The sequence below is a fragment of the Mandrillus leucophaeus genome, unplaced genomic scaffold (genome assembly GCF_000951045.1).
Source record: "Mandrillus leucophaeus isolate KB7577 unplaced genomic scaffold, Mleu.le_1.0 Scaffold657, whole genome shotgun sequence".
NCBI lineage: Eukaryota > Metazoa > Chordata > Mammalia > Primates > Cercopithecidae > Mandrillus > Mandrillus leucophaeus.
In genome coordinates, this window is record NW_012107108.1 from 1,423,319 (window position 1) to 1,440,319 (window position 17,001).

Sequence of the window (17,001 nt, forward strand, 5' to 3'; positions counted from 1 at the left end):
GCAGCCGGGTGGAAGAGGTGGGATGCTGCTGCCTGGCGGTGCTGCAGCTGCGGACCCCCACGAGGAGGCTTCATCTCGACATAAACCTTTTTCTTTCTTCAGCTGATCTGTATCCTTAATTTCAGATTAGTGGTAACTCCAGAAATTTAGAGGCACAAAATATGGTTGCCCACACCGTATAATCGCATTACCACCTCCCATTACCACCACCTTCCCCCCGCCGCCCCCCAGTAGGTCTCGCCCTGCGGCCCAGGCTGGCCTCAGACTCCTGGGCTTAAGTGATTTGCCTACCTTGTCCTCTCAGAGTGCTGGGATCAGAGGTGTGAGCCACCATGCCCAGCCAACCACCACCAAGTTTTGATTCAGCAGGACTGGGTCATGGAGCTAAGGACCCACAAATTTAGAAAAGTTTTTAAATATCATAACGTTTCTGTGAGGAAACAGTATTTGGTATTAAATTTTTAGACTCTTTTATAGTGTTCTGTTCTTTCCACTGAGCGCAGTACTAAGTAGCAATTGGAAAATCACAGCAGAAGTCATATTACTTTTTCTAATACAGAGTCCTTGGCTGTTCTCTAAGCTAAACCTGATAACCTATCTTGAGAAAAAGAAAAAGCCCCACAGTGTGAGGAGACAGGAGATAGGAGTCAAACATCCAAATAGGTGGGAGTGAATAACGCAGATGACACAGATGAGATGTCCAAAGGTCAAGGAGAAAGCCAGATCTTAAAGTGTGGTTTGGGAAGCTATGCTCCAATGGAAATCGTTTCTGAGAAGCCCTGGTTTCTTTCTCTTGCTCTCATGTAGAGACAGACATCTTCTGCCCCACGCTCTTCAATCTCTAGGACTGGGCTTCCCCTTCAGCGATCATTCTTCCAGGTTACAAAGAAAATCAAAGCCCTTTGCATGGCTTGCAAGGGACTGGAGGACCTGGCTGCTCGCTCTTTTATTGCTTTTGAGGACATGGGGCCGTCTGTGATTTTTAAGGAACTCTATCTTAAGCATTTTCTAATTTCCATTTTGAGTCTTGTCTAAAATATGTGAGAGTAGTGGAGATACTGGGATTTGGTTTAGAAATCCCGGAAATACCACATCCAGATGTCGTGTTTTCTGTTTTACGATTTCATATCCTATGAAGGTTTCAACTGTGATTCTACAGAAATTCATACTCAAAAATTTTATCAGAACACTAAGCATCTGCCCCATATAATAAAACCTAATGTTATTTTCCTTCAAAATTTTAAGTTTTTGGTATGTATCGAGGTCAATACTGTAAACACTCTGTGCCCTAATTCCTAAACTGTAATATGGTTTAATGTATCTACTTTCTACATTTAAAACATGTACTTTGCCTTTGAGGAACTTAGAACATTGCTGAGCATGTATTAAATTCCCATTTGTTTCCTGATTTTTAAATAGTTATCATTTTATAATTTTCTCTTGTTTAGTTTGAAGCTTACTAGGACTGTGTCATTGATATATGTGAGTGTACACATATATTCACACACAAGAATATACATAACAACATATGTTATTGATATATATGTATATGTTTTACATACCTGTATATACACACTTATGTGTTTATATGCATGTGTACATAACATTAATTTTTTGATCAATAAAAATTGCATAATTATGTATTGTGTACATTATAATAATTTGACAGGTATATATTGTAAAATGTTTAATACAATTAAGTTGATGAACAAACTGGAAGTTTGTACTCTTTAAACACCTTATCATTTTTTCTACCTCCAGACCTGGTCATTACCATTGTACTCTCTGCTTCTATGAGTTCAGCCTTTTTAGATTCTCCATTTAAGTGAGAACACAGTGTTTGTCACTTGGCTTATTTTGCTTAGCATAATGTGCCCAGGTCCATTCATGTTGAAAGAGCAGAATTTCATTCTTGTTTATGGGTGAATAATATTTGGTTGTCTATTTATATCACATTTTCCTGCTAATTTTCATAATGACTCTTCCAGGTTACAACTTATTAAGACTGTACAGAAATATTTTATCACATCCTTATTAACACTTGTCATATTTTTTTCTTTTTGATATTAGCCATTCTAACTGCTGTAAAGTGCTATCTCATTATGAGTTTCATTTGCAATTTTCTGATGAATGGTAATGTTTAGCAGCTTTCTACACACCTGTTGGTACATATTTGTTAAAAATTTTTAATCTTTTGCCTATTTTTTAGTCTTAATTTAATTTAATAATTGTCTTAATGTAATACTTAATTTAGGAGAGCTAAATAATTAAACATGAGGGCAAAGTACATAAGAAAGCGGCAGTCTTTTATTGCAAATATACACACACTATCGGGTGAGGTTCTCCGGTCCTCAGGTACAGGGCCAGGGAAGTCACGCCTGCGCTCTCGGGTGAGGTTCTCTGGTCCACAAGTAGGAGGGGCTGAAGAAGTCACGCTGGCTCCTGCCGACAGCGGACTTTTATGCATTGGTACTGGAAGGGGGAGGGCAGTGGGCGGGATAAGGGCGTGATAGGGGCGTCTCCATAGGCGTGGCCGGGTAAATTTCAATCTCTTCGGATTGACGTCACCTGGTGCGTGCTTGGTTGATCTGCATCTTCCTGGGCGCAGGCTGCATTTTCCCGCACACGGGAAAGTTGGTGAGGAAGAACCCGGAAGCAACATGGATTGTGCCTTCTTGTTCACCTTCCTCCATCTTGTCCTTTCTCCCTCACCCAAACAGGTATTATAATTATTATTGTTTTGTTTCTGATTTGTATAACTTTCTGCTATATTTTGAGTACTAACCTCTTATCATATATGGTTTGCAAATATTTTATCTCATCTTAAAGGTTTTCTTATTTTTTGCCATGCACAATAGTTTGATACACTACAAATTTGTGTTTGCTTTTATTGCTATACTTTTGATATCATATTTTAAAAAATCATTGCCAAGGCCAGTATCATGGAGGCTTTTCATATGCTTTTTTAAGGATTTTCTCTTAAGGATTTATGTATTAAATTTAAATCTTTATTTTAAGTCAATTTTTGTGTCTGGCGTAAGAAATATGATTCATAGCAGTCCTCCTGCCTCAGGCTCCTGAATGGAGGAGATACTGTCATGAGCCACTGTGCCTGGCTCTCTCATAAAGTTACTTTGGTTGATAGATGGCTGACTAGTTTTTATTCCTGCAGGGGAATATAAAAGTAGGGACCCCCATTCCACCATCTTGATAATGTCACTGTTTCCATATATTTCTTCCTTATTTTGTTCTCTTGTATGTTTGTGTGTTATTTTAGGTTTAGACATTAAGAACAATAGGCTAGGATTTATACATTGTGTAAAAAGTAAATTAGATAGTAGTAGGTACCCTATATATACTATAATGTTCACCTATAAGATTAAGTTTAGTGCAGGCAAAAAGGGCTCATTAAAATTTTCATCCACTTTTTTCAACCTCTACCCAAACTATAATATAATATATGCCCCAATTTTTATTTTATCAATTACTCTTAACCATATTTCACAAAATTTATATTTTTTCTTTATTTAGAAATGTAAGGCTATTATTTGCTTTTAAAGTCTGTATTACAGCTTTTTTATTTTGTGAAATAATAGCACCAATATATTAATAATATAAATATTTATAGTGTAAACACTTACTCATCAAAATTTTCCCATTAGAGAATTTTATTAATTATTGTAGCGCATTCTGTAAAATTGCACTGCCACACAGCACAGGGCAATAATTCAGAATGCCTGATCTTCACAGACACACAGTCACAGTTGAACATTGCAGCTATTTAGAAAAATTCTTTTCTAGTGTTATATCAATGTTCCAAACAAGATCTTATGGGTAAATGCTTCTCCCATTCCAGTTTTGCGATTCCATGTTAACTGTATTTTTATTTTAGGGTAGGTTCCTTGACATTGGTTTATCGTATTTTTGGTTTTACCTAAGTATTATTTTGGATGACAATGTGCAACTTTCAATGCACAGTTTATGTCAATGTGCAGTTTAATTACAATATGAATCAGCCATATATTTATTCACAATTCAAATTTAGCAAACTTAATGAAAACTAAGCAAACTAATGTCACATGATAAAGCCCCGATCAGCTATCTTATACTTAAGCAAATACACCAAAAAGTAGTTTGTAGCTTTATTGCTTCTTTTGTTCAAACTATGTTTTATATTCTCTATGACCAAGGAAAGTTCTGATATTGTCCTACCAGGCTAAAGAAATGAACAAAAAGACGATGATTATACTTCCAAGTAGCAGGTTGTTTAGGCCCCAGATATTCCACTGTGCTCACATTTGTTTGTTTTAATAAGGCTGTGGCCCAAAACCTTACATTTTTGTAGAAATTAAAGCTTTTCAATTCCATAATAAAGACAGGACAGCCCCATGATCTAAATCCAAGGGTAATGGCTCAGAGTGAGGACCATTTCTTGTTGACATTGAGATGGTTGAGTTGGTCTACAATAAATCTATGGGAGAAGCAGGTTGTGATGACTTGGAAGTGTTGGCTGCCTTCACAGTCTCAAAGTTCTCTGCTAAGTTCACCTCAGCTCTGCTGTACTCTTGTTCTGCTGTCAGGTTAGGAATGCTTGACCAGTAGTGGTTCTCCACTTGGTCCTCAACTGCTGGTGCTTCCCTGATCCACTGCCTACCAGAAATGCAATCGTAGCAGAGGAGGCTGGTGAGGGGAGAGAAACCAGAGATGCTTACTGGCCACTGCCTGGCTGGGGAAGGGAGTGGTGGGCACCCAATCCTAGCTCACATGCCAAGTGCCATCCTCATCCCAGCATCCAGCAGTGTTCCCCATAATGTGCACTGCCTGGCCTGAGGTAAATGGAGAGCTCAGCCAAGGCCTAAAGTTGAAAAGGGGCCTTCCAGAGCCCCAAGTGTGCTGGACATCTCACCAGCCATGGAGAAAGAGACTGCCTGGCCTGAGGTAAATGGAGGGTCAACTAAGGCCTAAAGTTGAAAAGGGGCTTTCCAGAGCCCCGAGTGTCCTGGACATCTCACCAGCAATTAAAAGAGTCTGTGTCCTTGTGGCCACAGACAGGCAATGATGGAAACCTGCCCACATTTCAGGGCCTTCTGGAGTTTTCACATGAGAGTTCAACTCTGGCAGCAGAGAACACCTGTGGTGTCCAGAGATTCTCAGTGCCTGGTGGATGTAAAACTGATTGATGGCATCTGCTGGCTTCTGGAGCACTGCTTGGCTGTCCTTGTCTCCCGGCCCCAGCCTTGGCCATCCTCATCTGCGGGCCCCAGCCTTGGCCGTCCTTACCTGCGGGCCCTAGCCTTGGCCGTGCTTACCTGCGGGCCCCAGCCTTGGCCATCCTTATCTGTGGGCCCCAGCCTTGGCCGTCCTTATCTGTGGGCCCCAGCCGAGGCATTGCAGAAAGCCTGGTCTCTGACTGGCATTCTGGACTGTGAGACAGCCTGGCTGCAGCTAGCGCTGGATGGAGAGAGTACAGTGTGGTGAAGTGGGGACAGTGGGCATTCTGCCACATGGCCTGGGGTTTCTCGTGACTCTGTACTGCCCAGGTGCGGTGACCAGAAGGGAACCAGGGAGTGTAAACCGTCCGACATACAGACATGGGTATTTCTTGTCAGTGGAGAGAAGTTCACTGAAGGAGATACAGGGTGGGGGTGGTGCACTAACATAAATCTCAGGGCTGAAAATGCCACCTTTCAGTGATTTTTTTCTTAAGACCTCCCAAGTGTGTCGTTGTGTCTGTTTTTAATTCCATGTACAAACAGTGCTCTCCTCAAATAATGAAAGTAGCTCTATTATTATGCTGGGAAGAGAGATAGCAGCAGCACTCATGAATAAAAGCCCATTGACAGATTGAGCTCATGATGCACACACTAATTTATACATGGCATGATTTCAGGTCATGTATAATGTGTGCTTGTCAATAAAAATACAAAGTAGAAAAACTAAACAGTTTCTCTTAAAATGCAGCTATTTTAGCTTTGCTCTTTACATTATACCTAACTTGTATAGGGGACTTCAACTCACACAGATGGTCCACAGTTTTGGTAAATGCCTGTATTTTTTCACAGTAAACCATATTCTTAACACAAATGGTAGGGCTAAAGTACTGCTTTCTGTTTTTATTTTTTATTTTTAACATTTATTTTAAGTTCAAGGGTATATGTGCAGGCTTGTTACGTAGGTAAGCTTGTGTCATGGGAGCTTGTTGTATGGATTACTTATCACCCAGGTGTGAAGCCTAGTATTCGTTAGTTATTTTTTTTCTGATTCTCTCCCTCCTCCCACCTCTACTCTCAGGTAATACCCAGTGTCTTTTGTTCCTTTCCATGTGTCCATGTGTTCTCATCATTTAGTTCCAACTTTTAAGTGAGAACATGCAGTATTTGTTTTTCTGTTACTGTGTTATTTTGCTAAAAATAATGGCCTTCAGCTCCATCCAGGTTCCTGCAGAGGGCATGATCTCATTCTTTTTTATGGCTGCATAGGATTCCATGGTGTATATGTACAACATTTTCTTTATTCAGGCTATGATTGATGGGCATTCAGGCTGATTCTATGTCTTTGCAATTGTGAATAGTGCTGCAGTGAACTTACACATGCATTTGTCTTTTGAATAGACTGATTTGTATTCCTTCAGGTATATACCCAGTAATGGGATAGCTAGGTCAAATGGTATTTCTGTTTTTAGTTCCTTGAGGAATCACCACACTGTCTTCCACAATAGTTGAACTAATTTACACTCCCACCTGTAGTGTATAAGGGCTCTTTTTCTCTGCAACCTTGCCAGCATTTGTTTCTTTTTGACTTTTTGATAATAGCCATTCCGACTGTTGTGAGATAGTATCTCATTGTGGTTTTGATTTGCATTTCTCTAATGATCAGTGATGTTGAGCATTTTAAAATATGATTTTTGGTTACATGGATGTTTTTTTTTGAAAAGTGTCTGTTCATGTACTTTGCCCACTTTTAATGGAGTTTTTTTCTTGTTAATTTGTTAAGTTCTTTATAGATGCTGGATATTAGACCTTTGCCAGGTGCATAGTTTGCAACAGTTTTCTCCCATTCTGTAGGTTGTCTGTTCACTCTGTTGATATTTTTCTTTTCTGTGAAGGAGCTCTTTAGTTAATTAAATCCCATTTGCCTATTTTTGCTTTTGCTGCAATTGCTTTTGGTGTCTTCGTCATGAATTCTTGGCCTATTTTCATGTCCTGAATGGTATTGCCTAGGTTGTCTTCTGGGAGTTTTTATAGTTTTGGGTTTTACATGTAAGTGTTCCATTCATCTTAAGTTAATTTTTGTGTATGATGTATGGAAGGGGTCCAGTTTCAATCTTCTGCAAATGGCTAACCAGTTATCCCAGTAACATTTAGTAATAGGGAATCTTTTCCCCGTTGCTTGTGGGGTGTTTTTTTGTTGTTGTTTTTTGTTTTCTTAAGATGGAGTCTCACTCTGTTGCCCAGACTGGAGTGCAGTGGCATCCATTGCTTATTTTTATCAGGTTTGTGAAAGATCAGATAGCTGTTTAGTTTTAGGTATGCATCCTTATTTCTAAGTTTTCTATTCTGTTCCATTTGTGTTTGTGTCTGTTTTTGTTCCAGTACCATGCTGTTTTGGTTATTGTAGCCCTGTAGTATAGTTTGAAATTGGGTAGCATGATGCCTCCAGCTTTGTTCTTTCTGCTTGGGATTGCCTTGGCTATTCAGGCTATTTTTTGGTTCTATATGAATTTTAAAATAGTTTTTTCTAGTTCTGTGAAGCATGTCATTGGTAGTTTGATAGGAATAGCATTGAATCTATAAATTGTTTTGGGCAGTATGGCCATTTTTACAATACTGATTTTTTTAAATCTTAAGCGTGGAATTTTTTTCCATTTGTTTGTATTATCTAGTTTCTTGAGCAGCATTTTATAGTTATCCTTGTAGAGATCTTTCACCTTCCTAGTTAGCTGTATTCCTAGGAATGTTGTCCTTTTCTGTGGCAGTTGTGAGTGGGATTGTGTTCTTTATTTGGCTCTCAGCTTGACTGTTGTTGGTATATAGCAATGTTAGTTATTTTCAAACATTGATTTTGTATCCTGAGACTTTACTGAAGCTGTTTGTCAGCTTAAGAAGCTTTTGGGGCAAGATTACGGGATTTGTTAGGTATAAGATCATGTTATCTTCAAACAGGGATAGTTTGACTTCCTGTCTTTCTATTTGTATGCCCGTTATTTTTTTATCTTGCCTGATTGCCCGGCCAGGACTTCCAACACTATGTTGAATAAGAGTGGTGAGAGAAGGCATCCTTGTCTTGTGCCAGTTTTCAAGAGGAATGCTTCCAGCTTTTGCCCATTCAGTATGGTATTGACTGTGAGTTTGTCATATATGGCTCTTATTAATTTGAGGTATGTTCCTTCAATATCTAGGTTATTGAGAGTGTTAATTGTGAAGGATTGTTGAATCTTATTGAAGGCCTTTTGTGCATCTATTGAGATAATCATGTTGTTTTTGTCTTTAGTTATGTTTATGTGATAGACCACATTTATTGTTTTCCATACGTTGAACTAACCTTGCATCCCGGGGATAAACCCTACTTGATCATGGTGGATATGCTTTTTGATGTGCTGCTGGATTTGGTTTGCCAGTATTTTGCTGAGGTTGAGGTTTTTGCATTGATGTTCATGAAAAATATCAGCCTGAAGTTTCCTACTTTTGTTCTGTCTCTGCTGGTTTTGGTATCAGGATGATGCTGGCTTCAGAGAGTGTGTTAGGGAGCAGCCCCTTCTCCCCAAGTTTTTGGAAGAGTTTCAGTAGGAATGGAACCAGCTCTTCTTTGTACATCTGGTAGAATTCAGATGTGAATTTTTCTTGTCCTGTGCTGCTTTTTGGTTGGTAAGATATTACTCAATTTCAGAGCTCATTATTTGTCTGTTCAGGGTTTGAACTTATTCCTGGTTCAGTCCCGGGGGGTGTACGTATCCAGGAATTTATCCATTTCCTGTAGCTTTTCTACTTTATGTGCATAGAGGCATACATAATGTTCTCTAATTGTTGGTTGTATTTCTGTGGTGTCAGTGGAAATATCCCCCTTGTCATTTCCTATTGTGTTTATCTGAATCTTCTCTCTTTTTTGCTTTATTAGCCTAGCTCATGGTCTATCTATTTTATCAATCTTTTTTTTTTAAAAAAAAAAAAACAACTCCTGGATTTCTTGATCTTTTGAATGGTTTTTCATGTCTCAGATTTCTTTAGTTCCATTCTGATGTTGGTTATTTCTTGTCTTCTGCTAGCTTTGGGATTTGCTCTTGGTTCTCTAGTCATTTTACTTGTAATGTTAAGTTGTTAACTTGAGATCTTTCTAACTTTTTGATGTTGTCATGTTGTGTTATAAATTTTCATCTTAGCACTGCTTTAGCTGTGTCTTAGAGATTCTGATATGCTATATCTTTGTTCTCATTAGTTTTCAAGAACTTCTTGACTCTGCCTTAATTTTATTATTTGCCCAAAAGTCATTCAGGAGCAGATTATTAAATTTCCTAGTAATTGTATGCTTTTGAGTGATTCCTTAGTCTTGATTTTTAGTTTGATTGTGTTGTGGTCCAAGAGATTGTTACAATTTCAATTCTTTGGCATTTCCTGAGGAGCACCTTTCTTCTAATTATGTGATTGGTTTGTATGTGCCATGCGGCTTTGAGAAGTATATGTATTTTGTTGGTTTGGGGTGTACAGTTCTGTAGATATCTATCAGCTTGATGTGCTCCAGTGCTGAGTTCAAGTCCTGAATATCTTTGTTCATTTTGTCTCAATGATCTCATATTGTCAGGGGGTGTTAAAGCTTCCACTGTTACTGTGTGGGAGTCTAAGATCTCATATTGTCAGGGGGGCATTAATGCCCCCACTATTACCGTGTGGGAGTATCAGTCTCTTAGAAGGTCTCTAAGAACTTGCTTTATGAATTTGGGTGCTTCTGTGTTAGGTGCATATATATTTATGATAGTTACATATTCTTATTGAATTGAATTTTTTACTATTATGTAATGCCCTTCTTTGTCTTTTTTGATCTTTGTTGCTTTAAAATTTGTTTTGTCAGAAACCAGGATTGCAATCCTTGCTTTTTTTCTGTTTGTTATTTGCTTGGTAGATTTTTCCTCCATCCCTTTATTTTTAACCTATATGTGTTGTTGCACGTGAGATGGGTTTTTTGAAGACAGCATACCGATAGGTCTTGGTTCTTTATCCATCTCACCATTCTGTGTCTTTTAATTGGGGCATTTAGCCCATTTCCATTTAAGGTTAGTATTGAAATGTATGGTTTTGATCCTGCCATCATGATGGTAGCTGTTTATTTTGCAGACTTGTTTATGTGGTTGCTTTATAGTGTACTGGTCTGTGTATTTTAGTGTGTTTTTGTAGTGGCTGGTAACAGTCTCTTCTCTCCATATTAAGTGTTTTTCTCAGGAGCTCTTGTAAGGCAGGTCTGGTGGTAATAAATTCCCTCAGCATTGGCTTGTCTTAAAAGGATCTTCTTATTTCTGTTTTGCTTATGGATCTTAGTTTAGCTGAATATGAAATTCTGGGTTGGAATTTCTTTAAGAATGTTAAATATTGACCCCCAATCTCTTCTGGCTTGTAAGGTTTCTGTTGAGAGGTCCAGTTTTAGTCTGATGGGCTTCCCTTTGTAGGTTACCTGACCTTTCTCTCCAGCTGTCTTTAACATTTTTCCTTTTATTTCAACCTCAGAGAATCTGATGATTATATGTCTTGGGGATGATCTTGTTTCTTATTGGGGCTTTCTGCATTTTTTGAATTTGAATGTTGGCCTCTCTAGCTAGGCTAGGAAAGTTCTCATGGATAATATCCTGAAATAACGTTTTCGAAGTTGCTTCCACTCTGCATTTCTTTAAGGGACACCAATGAGTCATAGATTCATTCTCTTTATATAATCTTACGTTTCTTGGATGTTTTGTTTGTTTCTTTTAATTCTTTTTTTTCACTACTCTTGTCTGTCTTATTTCAGAAAGCCAGTCTTCACGCTCTGAGATTCTTTTCTCCACGTGGTGTATTCTTCTGTTAATACTTGTGATTGCATTATAAAATTATTGGAATGGGATTTTTAGTTCTATTACATCAGTTACACTCTTTTCTGTACTGGCTATTTTGTCTGTCAGCTCCTACATTGTTTTGTCATGATTTTTAGCTTCCTTGTATTAGGTTTCAACATATGCATGTAGCTCAATGATCTTAATTTCTATCCATATTCTAAATCTTATTTCTGTCATTTCAGTCATCTCAGCTTGGTTCAGAACCCTTCCTGGAGAGGCAACACAGTCGTTTGGAGGAAAGAAAGCAGTCCAGCTTTTGGAGCGTTCAGGGTTCTTGCACTGATTCTTTCTCATCTTTCTCGGTTTATCTACCTTCAATCTTTGAGGTTGCTGACCTTTGGATGGGCTTTTTTTCTCATTTATTGTATTTGATGGCCCTGAGAATTTGATTGTGGTAAAATGTGGATCCAGCCAACTGGTTTTGTGTCTGGAAGATTTTAGGGGGCCAGCACTCAACTCTCAAATCTTGGACTTGGTGCTCTCTGGGAGAATTGTACTGGACACCAGCTTCGTTTTCTGGCTCCTGGAGGTTTGGAATCAGATGGAGGAAGGCATGCATGCAGGCTGAGCTCGAGGTCTGTGTGAGACCTCCCACCCCCTACTCTGGAATCAGATGGAGGAAGGCATGCATGCAGGCTGAACTCAAGGTCAGTGTGAGACCTCCCACCCCCTGCTCTGGAATCAGATGGAGGAAGGCACGCATGCAGGTTGAGATTGAGGTCAGTGTGAGACCTCCCACCCCCTACTCTGGAATCAGATGGAGGAAGGCATGTGTGCAGGCTGAGCTCAAGGTGAGTGTGAGACCTCCCACCCCCTACTCTGGAATCAGATGGAGGAAGGCACGCATGCAGGTTGAGATTGAGGTCAGTGTGAGACCTCCCACCCCCTGCTCTGGAATCAGATGGAGGAAGGCATGTGTGCAGGCTGAGCTCGAGGTCAGTGTGAGACCTCCCACCCCCTGTTCTGGAATCAGATGGAGGAAGGCATGCATGCAGGCGGAGCTGGAGAGATGAGCTGGGCGTGGGCAGAACTGTCCTCCCATGACCCTAGACCTTAAGTGCTCCCACATGCTCTCAGGCATGTATCAAACCAAGAAAGCAGGCTAGGAGGGTAACACAGTTAAGTGTATACAGGGAGCTAAGAAATACTTGAGCTGAGCAAATGACACACAAGGAGACAGAAGCAGTATGACCTTTACACGGTGACCTGGCTCAAATGATTTCAGGCTCTCATTAACCAGGCGAGCTCCGCCTTCTCTCTGAGCTAAGTAAACCTGAGGGGTAAAGTGGGAGTTGGGGAAAATGGAAAAGAAAGCCTGGCAGTATTTCTTCTAACTCTGTTATAAATAAAAAGTAAAACATAAATGCCCTGTCTCAGGGCCCAAATGTTAGGTGAGAAAAGGTTTGTCATCTCAGTCACATGACATGGACTGTAGCAGAGCAGTACACACATGGTCATTATTCCTTTCCCTCTGCATGTTGTGTGCTGTCTCAGTTTTATAACGTACCTGCTCCACTTGTCTCATCACACTAGCTGCAAACAAGGCCACTGAATGTCACACCAGGTGGCCAGCGTGTCTGTGAAGGGCGGAAACTGCGGCAGCCAAACAGCTGGCAGAGGCCAGCTAGTACGTCCCCGATGCCCACTCCATAGAGGACTCCACACTTAAAAGACAAGGTAAGCACGTGTCCGGCTGCCTCACTAGTTATCCCCCCAAATGAAAAAATAAAAGTAACCCCTCCAGGGAACGTGTGTGTACACACAAAAGTACGTGCACACAGCTACATGCAAAGGAGAAAGACTGGGAAGGAACCAAATCCACCTCTGAACACCAGTTACTTGTGGGGAAAGGGCAGGTGAAGCCGCCTGTCAGCATTACTCACCTTTTCAACTGATGAGCTTGCATCAGTTTTGGCAATTTCTCATAAAAAGGCAATTTTCACTCCTTGGGTGATCACCCAGGTCCTGCAAAACTGAGCCACCAACAACCACCTGCACCACTTCCCATGAGGCCAAATAATGGCTTCCCTCAAAGCTCAGCCCTCCCACCCACCTCCCAGTCCTGTCCCATGCAGGGGGCTACCGGCCTCCTGGGGTACAGGGGTCCAGGCCAAACCCAAGCCACAGATGGTTGGTGAAACCAGCATGTATCCAAGGGCCTTCCCCCAACCTGGCCGTGTGCCCACTGCATAGATAGGCCTGGGCTCGCTCCCCTAGGACAGAGACTCCCTTTTCTTCGGCTGGAACGAGGGATGAGGAGATTCGATGGTGTCCTGCACAGGTTGGTTTCTTCGGCTGGAACGAGGGATGGGGAGATTCGATGGTGTCCTGTACAGGTTGGTTTCTTCGGCTGGAACGAGGGATGGGGAGATTTGATGGTGTCCTGTACAGGTTGGTTTCTTCAGTTGGAATGAGGGATGGGGAGATTCGATGGTGTCCTGTACAGGTTGGATGCTAATCTGATGAGGTGCTCTTGGAGAAGTTTGCCTGAGTTCCGCGCTTTCTCAGCACGTGGTGTGTGCTGCTCTTCAAGCTTCAGAAGTCCCAGAAGGAAAGTGCTTCTGCAACCCCCATTCACTGTTGAGCAGAGGTCAGGTGGTCTGCAGCTGGCCGAGCAGCTGCTAAGTGGCCAACAGGCTGGATCTGCCTCTCACTTGCGGATGCCCTGCCTGGCTGCTGGGGCTGCCCTGAGACTCCCTCCTCCTCCTCTTCCCTCCACAGCTTTCCCGGCTTCTGTCCACAGCGGTGCTCCAGGTGGGAAACACCTGTGGGTGCACCAGGGTGCAACTACTCAGACTCCAGCATGCAGAAGAGCCCCGGCTCCATGCTGTTTCCATATCCAAGCCCAAGCTCGTCTACAGCTTCAGCAAATCCAAGCCTCCCTGAATACCCTGCAAGACCAAACTGAGCCCTACAACCCCCACTACACTGGTTAGCTGCCAGTCCCAGCCCCTGCTCCCTCCTGGGCCCCTGCCTGTACAGTTCTGAAGTCCTACAAGAATGTCGAGAATCTAAGCCGACTCTCACCCAAAGAGGTAAACAACCAGGGGCCTCCAGGGGTAGAGAACATACCCAGACAGGTTCTGCTGCCTGTAGGCTTGATGTCCTTCCCCTACAACCCGCCATGCTTGCCGGGCTGGAAGAGGGGCTCCAGAAACTTGGGAAACCTGGGCCTGTAGCTGGCATGTGGAAAAGAGGCCTGGAAAAGCACCACTCCTGTTCATGAAGCCCCCAGATGGAACTAGGTAATTGGGAAATACATGGGCACCAAGCCTGACCCCCACTCAGACCCACGTGGGAACTGCAGCAGTGACTTGCCCCCTCTGCCACTCTGGCTGCACCACTACAGGAGGGAGGAGCATCTAGCCCCACGCGTGAGTGGAGACACTAGGTGTAGGCAGGTTCCAGTGGTTGCTGCAGCTGAACCTTCCAACCAGGTCCATGCAAGGCCATCTCAGATGTGTGCACACCTGGGTTGGGCAAGGACACCCCTCAGAGTGAGAGCCACTGAGCAGGGCTGTCACAGACGCCCCTTTTCCTGCTCCGAGAGCAGGTTGGGGGAGTCTGGGGGACCTCTCCCCCCTCCCAGTTGCTTCCAGGAGCCACTTCTTTCGAGATGAGGCACTCTCCTGCCTGCCCATTCCCATTTGGCTGCAATAGACCATTGCCAACATTCAGAGAACAAAAAGGGGCCTCACCTGTTTCCCCGACACGTCGGAGGCAGGTGGGTATGTCCAGGGGACCTGGGGTAGAACCTGAACATCTGTCCACCCCCAGGCCATGCTGGCTTCATCTTATCTGTGTGATGGGGGTGGGGGTGGGGGTGGGAATTACCAAGAGACCATCACACAGGCCATGGACAAGTTCTACAAGAGCCAGGTAGAGGAGCACCGTCCGTGCATGCTGCCCGGCACCCAGCTCACACACGTATCTCTTATTTGACAGCTTCCCCAAAGCAGGCTTTGAAGTCCGGGCTCCCCAAGAAGCCTGGGGAGGAGACTCTGCAGGCTAAAGGGCCTATCCCCAAAGGTGCCACCCTCACCAGTCTCATCCTGACAATCTTGGGTTATTTTTGCCCTGAAGTTTTGGAGGGGGGGACAGGGAGACACAGATAGTACGCATTAGCCACCTTTCCAGAGAGCACCAGCCCTCCAGACTGGGCAGGTCTGACCTCCACTCGGGCGTTTCTCTCACTGGCTGCCAGTTGGGGGAAGCAGCATTGTGAGCACCTGCCCGTCTCCCCAGGTCCTGTTCAGAAACCCCATCTGTGCCTCTGGAGAGACTGCCCCAAGCACACAGGCCCAGCAACTGCCATCTATGGCCCCCAGGACCTAATCCCCTTCTACATAGGGGTCAGTGCATGTGAGTATACGCTGGGTTTGATTTCTGCCCACTAGTACCTGCCAGATATCCCATGCCCACCTCAAGAGAATGAGGTCACACAAACACACCCAGGCCATCATGGTGATGGAGTGGCTGGGGTCCTACTTGCCCACCCTTCATTGCTGGTTCAGAGCCAGCTGTCTGACCACATTCCTACCCTGAGATGGGACTTTGGGGACATTGTCCACCAGGGTCACTGACCACTTTTAGGGTTCCAGAAACAGAGGACCAGCTGGTCCCCTAGAAGTCTGGAACATGGGATAAGCCAAGGCTTGCCTTCAGAACAGATTTTCCACCACGTAGCCGCCCAAGGCCCAGGGCATCCCCAGGTTCATGTGAAGCCTGCCTGCCATGTCCACAGCCCATGCCGACCCCTCCTGGAGCCACTGGAATGCTTGTTCCTGGGCACGCAACAAACTCAGACAGCTTCAGCCTTGCAAGACAACCATGCAAATCTGGCAGCCGTAGCCGGAGGGGGGACCCATAGAAAGAAGTTGGAGGTGAAGCCAGATGTTATGAGGATACTTTATTAGGCAAAATCGTATACTATAAAAATGCTTTAAAATGCAGGAGGAGGAGGTGAAGACACAAACAAGTGTGTAGTGACACATGGCAGTCAGAACACAGTAAAGAATCCATACTGCTTCCCCCCTTTACCTAGAAAAGGAAAGTTCTAGGCCTCCTCCTCCTCAGCATATTCCTCAAACTCCTCCTCCTCAGCTGTGGCATCCTGATACTGTTGATACTCAGAAACCAGGTCGTTCATGTTGCTCTCCGCCTCCGTAAATTCCATCTCATCCATCCCCTCGCCCGTATACCAATGGAGGAAGGCCTTGCGCCGGAACATTGCTGTAAACTGCTCTGAGACACGCTTGAAGAGCTCCTGGATGGCCGTGTTGTTCCCAATGAAGGTGGCTGACATTTTTAGCCCCCGGGGTGGGATGTCACAGACGGCCGTTTTGACATTGTGGGGGAGCCAGTCAGCGAAGTAGCTGCTGTTCTTATTTTGAATGTTGAACATTTGTTCATCCACCTCCCTCATGGGCATGCGACCCCTGAAAATGGCAGCCGCCGTTAGGTAGCGGCCATGACGGGGGTCACACTGTCTCTTATACACATCTAGATGTGTATAAGAGACAGGGTATACGGTCATCAGTGGTCACCATAATGCAAAAAGAGCCAAGTGTCACATGTGAGGTGACAGGACCATTCGCCCTGCAGGTGAGCAAATGAAACCCCTTCCCCAGAGTTACAGGGCAGCAGCCTCCCTGTTAGAAATTAAGTCAGGAGTCAAACCTGAGACGGGCTAACAGACCTCCCTGCAGGTGGCTCCTGCCCATTTTCAGGGAAGGCAGTAGCCACGGCCCCAGCTCAGCTCCCTGCAGGGAGTTGACATCAGTAGCTCTTCACCTTGAGGAGGCACCTGGGCCTTCCTCCCAAAGCCCGTTTAGGAGGCAGTTGGGGCGACTCCACTGGGAGGATAGGAGGGTGTTCAGAGGCCCTGGCTCCGCAGTTCCCAGGGCGACGACCTTGGGGCACTCCTA

At 43.6% G+C, this 17,001-nt stretch overlaps 1 protein-coding gene across 1 annotated transcript; it reads right to left on the bottom strand.

The window, feature by feature from the left end:
• Positions 1-16,006: 16,006 nt before the first annotated feature.
• LOC105554725 (tubulin beta-8 chain-like) lies at positions 16,007-16,553 on the bottom strand. The gene has a single exon (XM_012001298.1). The coding sequence runs from the start codon at positions 16,503-16,505 to the stop codon at positions 16,131-16,133; it is 375 nt and encodes a 124-aa protein (XP_011856688.1). The 5' UTR covers positions 16,506-16,553; the 3' UTR covers positions 16,007-16,130.
• Positions 16,554-17,001: the final 448 nt, after the last annotated feature.